At 46.0% G+C, this 5,937-nt stretch overlaps 1 protein-coding gene across 1 annotated transcript in view; it reads left to right on the top strand.

Moving 5' to 3' along the window:
• Positions 1-3,261: 3,261 nt before the first annotated feature.
• FNDC1 (fibronectin type III domain containing 1) overlaps positions 3,262-5,937 on the top strand; it is a 116,230-nt gene continuing 113,554 nt past the window's right edge. The window contains exons 1-2 of the mRNA XM_012554584.1: positions 3,262-3,333; positions 5,145-5,526. Of these exons, the coding sequence (XP_012410038.1) occupies positions 3,262-3,333; positions 5,145-5,526 (454 nt within the window). The remainder of the gene's footprint in view (positions 3,334-5,144; positions 5,527-5,937) is intronic.

Genomic DNA, 5,937 nt, shown 5'->3' with positions numbered 1-5,937 from the left:
GACAAGCCACACAACTTCTCAGAGCCTTGGTTTTCTATTAGAAAATTAGGATAGCGCCTCTAAGGTTGTTTTGAGAATCAGAACAAAATGAATAGAGAGAAGTTTTGTGCAGCGTAAAGTACTACAAAAATAAAAGCTTCGTTTCATTTCATCGCATTTATTTACTTATTTTGCTAGATAGAAGGATCTCTATCTTCTTTATGCCACATCAATATGAAGTTGAGATGGTGGAGTTTATTTGCCTATCTCTGTTTTCTTTTCTCTCTGGAGGCTCAGTGAAAAAGAGATAGACCTCAAAAAAATGGATTGACAGTGGTTGCAACAATGGGCTCAAGCATAACAAGGATTGTGAGGATGGTGCAAGACCGGGCAGTGTTTCATTCTGTCGTACATGGGGTTGCTATGAGTCAGAACCGACTCAACAGCACCTATCAACAACAGCATTTTCTTATCCCTTTTCCATTCATTTATGGAATTCTAGAGACTGCAGTTTTCCTTCAGATCTGTTGTGCAATGGAGGGGTGAGAACTAATGAGATCCTGGGTATGTTTGGAAGGTGCAGCTAGGAGAAGTCCTGGCTAATTGCACGTGGAGGAAAGAGAAAAAGAACTGGCAGTATACAAACTCATGCTCTTCTGACCTGGTCATTAACTTTCCGTCAGAACTTTTTTAATTGCAGGATTTCATTGTTTGTTTTCATTTTAATAAAATCATCACGTGGCATAATAGCTAGACACACACAGCGGAAGCTCGTCAAAGGGCAGCTTCCCTCCTTCCTCGCGAAATGCACGTGCATTCAGCTACCTCCCCACCATGTGCGATGAGAGCAAGCTTCCTATGTGGCCATTTCAGAGTGAAGCCCAGGCAAGATTACCTTCAACTGGAGTTTTAATGACAGGATCAGAACAACTAGCCTTGGATTGCTAAATATTAAATGAAATTACTATTATTTATGTATCTTGATTCTGATTCAATTAAAAAAACATTAAAAACACTAGCTCTCATCTCAGTCACTCCAAGCACCATACATATGTCCTCTCGTTTTTTCTCTTTTTATGTTGAGTCGTTAAAAAGTTGTGGACACATCATTATTGTGTAATGGGCATTGTGGAATGTCCTGCTGTTGCTGTATTTATATTTTATTATATTTATAGTATATTATATTAATAGTACATTTATATTTACATATTCAGATTTGTTGCTTAGAAGGGAATTAAAGAGCCATGAGCGCCCAATTAAAGTTTGAACAAGATTTGATGTCAGGCGAATGGTAGGAGACATGTACTTTCAAAACCCTACTTCAGGTCGTACTGGATGGTCATCTAAACTTGGTTTCCATGTATCCATAAGAAAAGTGAGAAAGCATTTTAGTCTACCCTACCACATAGGAATGCCAGGAAAATGTATTTATAGAGTGCTGAACTCTTTGGGTGTATTATTGCTGTTGTTAGGTGCCATCGATTTGGTTCCAACTCATAGAGATTCTACGTACAACAGAAGGAAACCCTGCCCGGTCCTGCGCCCTCCTCCCAATCATTGTTATGCTCGCCCCCATTGTTGCAGCCACTGTGTCCATCCCTCTTGTTAAGGGTTTTCCTCTTTTTCACCCACTCTTACTTTCCCTAGCATGAAGTCCTTCTCCAGGGACTGGTCCCTCCTGATAACATGTCCAAAGTACTGGAGAAAAAGTTTCACCGTCCTTGCTTCTAAGGAGCATTCTGGCTGTACTTCTGAGACAGATTTGTTTGTTCTTCTGGCAGTCCATGATATATTCAATATTTTTCACCAACACCATAATTCAGAGGCGTCAATTCTTCTTCGGACTTCCTTATTCATTGTCTAGCTTTTGGATGTATGGTTGTTTAAAAAAGAACTAGAACCAGAGATCAGTTACGTGGATGCCGACTGATTGTGAAGCTAGAAATAAACTGTAGAACTAAGTTGGAGGTGGGCTAGAAAAGGATCACACTTCAATGGCTGATGATCTGCCTAGTCCCAGAGTGAGATGTTAATGTTTTGTTTTGATGTACAAAATAGAAGTTACAACTGGTAGTTTAAGAAAAAAATAGTAAAATCTATCGGGACAATAACAACAGCTCAAACCAAATAACCAGTTGCCGTAAAGTCAGCTCCAACTCATGGCAACTCCATGTGAGCAGAGTACAACTTCTCTGTAGGGTTTTCCTGGCTGTGACCTTTCAGAAGCAGATCATCAGGCCTTTCTTCCGAGGTGCCTCTGGGTGGGTTTGAACCACCAACCTTATGGCTAACAGTCGAACGCTTAACTATTTGTGTCACCCAGGGACCTAAAAATTGACTTTAAAAAAAAAAAAAACCAAAACCAAACCCATTGCCATCAAGTCGATTCCAACTCATAGTGACCCTATGGAACAGAGTAGAACTGTCCCATAGGGTTTCCAAGGGACCGCTGGTGGATTCGAACTGCCGACCTTTTGGTTAGCAGGAAGAAAATTTCAATGTGCTTGTAGTTTTCAGATGACTATACCCAATACAGATGACTATGGCTCTTAGATCAGTATTTCAAGGTCTTTTAAATCTACAAGTAGTGCAACTTTGGAAGTTTCTTTTAGGAATTTTTTTTTCATTAAACACATATTCTCAAATTTGTAATCAAATGAGAACCAGGATACGTAAACATTAGTAATTTCAGTTAATACCTAACAGTCCGTGGCTGCTTGTTCGGATCGCATCATCAAAACTCCAGGTGAAGGTAATCTTGCCTGGGCTTCACTCTGAAATGGCCACATAGGAAGCTTGCTCTCATTGGCACACGGTGAGGAGGTAGCTGAATGCACGTGCATTTCACGAGGAAGGAGGAATGCCGCCCTTTGATGAGCTTCTGCTGTGTGTGTCTACATATTATGCCACGTGATGGTTTTATTAAAACGAAAACAAAGAATGCAATCCTGCAATTCCAAAAGTTCTGATGGCGAGTTAATGACCAGGTAAGAAGAGTGTGACTTTGTGTATTGCCAGTTCTCTTTCTCTTTCCCCCACATTCAGGTAGTCAAGATATCTCTTAACTGCACCTTCCAAATGTACCCAGGATCTCATCACTTCTCACCCCTCCATTGCTATTCTGCTCGAAGCTCCATCTCGTCTCCTCTGGATTTCAAGAGTCTGCTCACTGACCTCCCCACCTCCCGGCTCAGTAGGTATGTATCAGGCCCTGCACTTGTCTGATCAGAATCCGCCATGCCTCCCCACACCTCTCTCAGAGTCAAAGCCTGAGCCATTACGATGGCCAGTGAGGTCCTCACCACACTGTCGCTCACCTCCCAGAACTTGTCTCCTGCGATTGGCCAGTTCTCGGTCACTGCTAACCCCCAGTGTCTAGAACAGTGCCTGGCACAGTGTGGAGACACAATAAATATCAACTGAACAAATGAATGACGATTAGTCTACCAGCATTTTCTGGGATTTACTTCGTGTTTGGTAGTGTGATTGCCTTTTTTGGGCACAGAGAGAAAATAAACATAAATCTTGGTTCTTGTCTGCTTAAGGCGAAGAGGGAATGCACGGGTCAGGACTCCTTGGTTAAGCTGATACAAGTCCCACCCCAACTTAGCACAAGGGAATGTACCATCTGCCAGCACCAGTCCTCAGGGAGTGTGGGGTGGAGCTGAGACCCCAGACTTACTCATTCCCCGGCCTGCTTGGTTGCTCTCATGTACTGGCTCTCTCACTGTGTCCCTCCAGGCGAGAAGCACAGCCACAGGCCCATCTTGGCTCCCGTATTAGTTTCTTAGGGCTGCTGTAACAAATGACACACACTGGGTGGTTTCAAGCAACAGAACTGTATTCTTTCACAGTTCGTGGAGACCAGATGTCCCAAGGCAGCTCCACAGGACTGAATCCGAGGTGTTGGCAAGGCTGTGCTCCCTCTAGTGGTCCTCCTTGGGAAAGCTTCTTCCCTGCCTCTTTCAGCTGCTGCTGGCTGCTGGCATCCCTTAGCTTGTGGCTGCATCACCGCCATCTCTGCCTCTGTGGTCACACTGCCTTCTTTTTGCTTTCTCATAAGGTTACACGTAATCACATTTAGGTCCCACCCAGATAATCCAGGACAATCTCCTATCTCAAGAAGCTTGACTTAATCATGTCTGCAAAGAGCTCCCCCTCTCCCTGCCAATCTAAGTTAATATTCACAGGTGCCAGGTGCCAGGGAGTAGGACCTGGGTAGCTTTTGGGGGGCCATTTTTCAGCCTACCACACCTTCCATCCTTCAACATCCACAGATGACCAGAGAAAACAGAGCGAACTTTCCACCCGCTCCAGATATGAAAGTCCTGACTCTGGTTGGCCCACCTGGACCAATCTCTGGGGATTGGGAGGGGTCAAGTCCTGCTGGAGCCACTTAGTTGGAATGGGGAAGGGGGCTACTATTCTTCAAGGAAGGGCGGGGTGGGGAGCCTGCTGGGCAGACAAAAGTCACAGCTCCGTGAAATGGCGTGTGGGGAAACAGGAATAATGCAGGAAAGTGAAGAGTCCCTGGAGGCGCAAACGGTTAAGCGCTTGACTACTAACCAAAAGCTTGGCGGTCTGAACCCATTCATAAGTGCCTTGAAAGAAAAGCCTGGCAATCTACCTCCGGAGCAAGCCCTTTAGAGCACAGTTCTATTCTGCACACATGGGGTTGGAATCAAGGGCAATTGATTTTTTTTGTTTGGTAGGAAAGTGTTTCACTTTAAACAGTAAAACATTTTGACAGTAAACATTTAATTTAAACAGTAAGCTGTTTTTAGCAGTTTTTAACTGTTAAACATTATTTATTTAAACATTAAAATGTCTGCAAACTACAAGAGCTCTGGGAACCCACAGGACTTGCAAGACGAGTGAAGAAGGATCCCTTCGCTGGCAGCCAGGAGAAAGCTGTCCCGGCAGGAAGCCCTGGGGTCATGCCTCTCCTGGATGCTCATATTAGAGAGGCACCAGCCAAACCTTCAGGGCGCGGAAGAGTTTGTCCTCGTATTCAGAAAAAAGTACAGTATTTCTGTTTTCCATCAGTCTACAACTCATGTAATAGTTTTTTTTTTTTTTTCTCCCTGCAGAATGACACCAATCTGGTTAAATTTGGGGTGTGCAGATGAGAGGCTGACCCAGCATGAGAACGTGGGCTTCAGCAGGCTCAGGTCTACAGGACCCCCACACTCCCCGGCCTGACAGCAGCGCGCCCCGGGATCGCGAGGCCTTCCATCGCAGAAGTCGCTGAGGCCTCCGGGGGCGCTGCGGGCCGCTGCCGAGGCGAGGAGGGGGAGTCCGAGGCGCAGAGCCAACAACCCAAACTCCGCCGGAATCCGGAACAGAAGACCACCTCAGGCGGTGCTGAAATGAAACGAATCGGAGGAAGCAAGGTCAGGGATGCCCCTGGCTGGACTCTGAGGCGTACTTACCAAGGCTTCCTTTTAACCCAGGATCGCGTGCTCCGCAGAATGACAGCCAGCGGCAGTGAAGTGCCTGAGGACATTCACTACAGATCCTCTCTGGGCGCGCAGGGAGTGCGGGCAGGTGTGGTAAGCCGCAGAAGCGTTTGCAGATGGAGGTGAAGGGTCTCGGCCCAGGTTCCAAGCATGGAAACCAGAGGCATTTATGTAAAAGGACAATGCGCATTCCGGGGCAGGGAAGCGATTGCAAGCGTTGGGCCATTTCCCGAGACAAAACCAGAGAGGTTAGACTAGGGAAGAAACTTCTCTGGCCACCTTTCCTGGCATATTGCAGTCGTGGCTGGGTGACGTCGAATCGACTCATAGCGACCCCATGTGACAGAGTAGAACTGCCCCACAGGGTTTCCGAGGCTGTAATCTTTACGGGAGCCAATCGCCAGGTCTTTCTCCCGCAGAGCTGCTCGGTGGAACTGCCAACCTTTGTGTCAGCAGCCAAGTGCTTAAACAGCTGAGTTTTCAGAAGCACCAAGACCTG

The sequence above is a fragment of the Trichechus manatus genome, unplaced genomic scaffold, assembly GCF_000243295.1.
Source record: "Trichechus manatus latirostris isolate Lorelei unplaced genomic scaffold, TriManLat1.0 scaffold00002, whole genome shotgun sequence".
NCBI lineage: Eukaryota > Metazoa > Chordata > Mammalia > Sirenia > Trichechidae > Trichechus > Trichechus manatus.
Note: the sequence above shows the minus strand (reverse complement) of the source record. Positions and strands in the feature narration are given on the sequence as shown.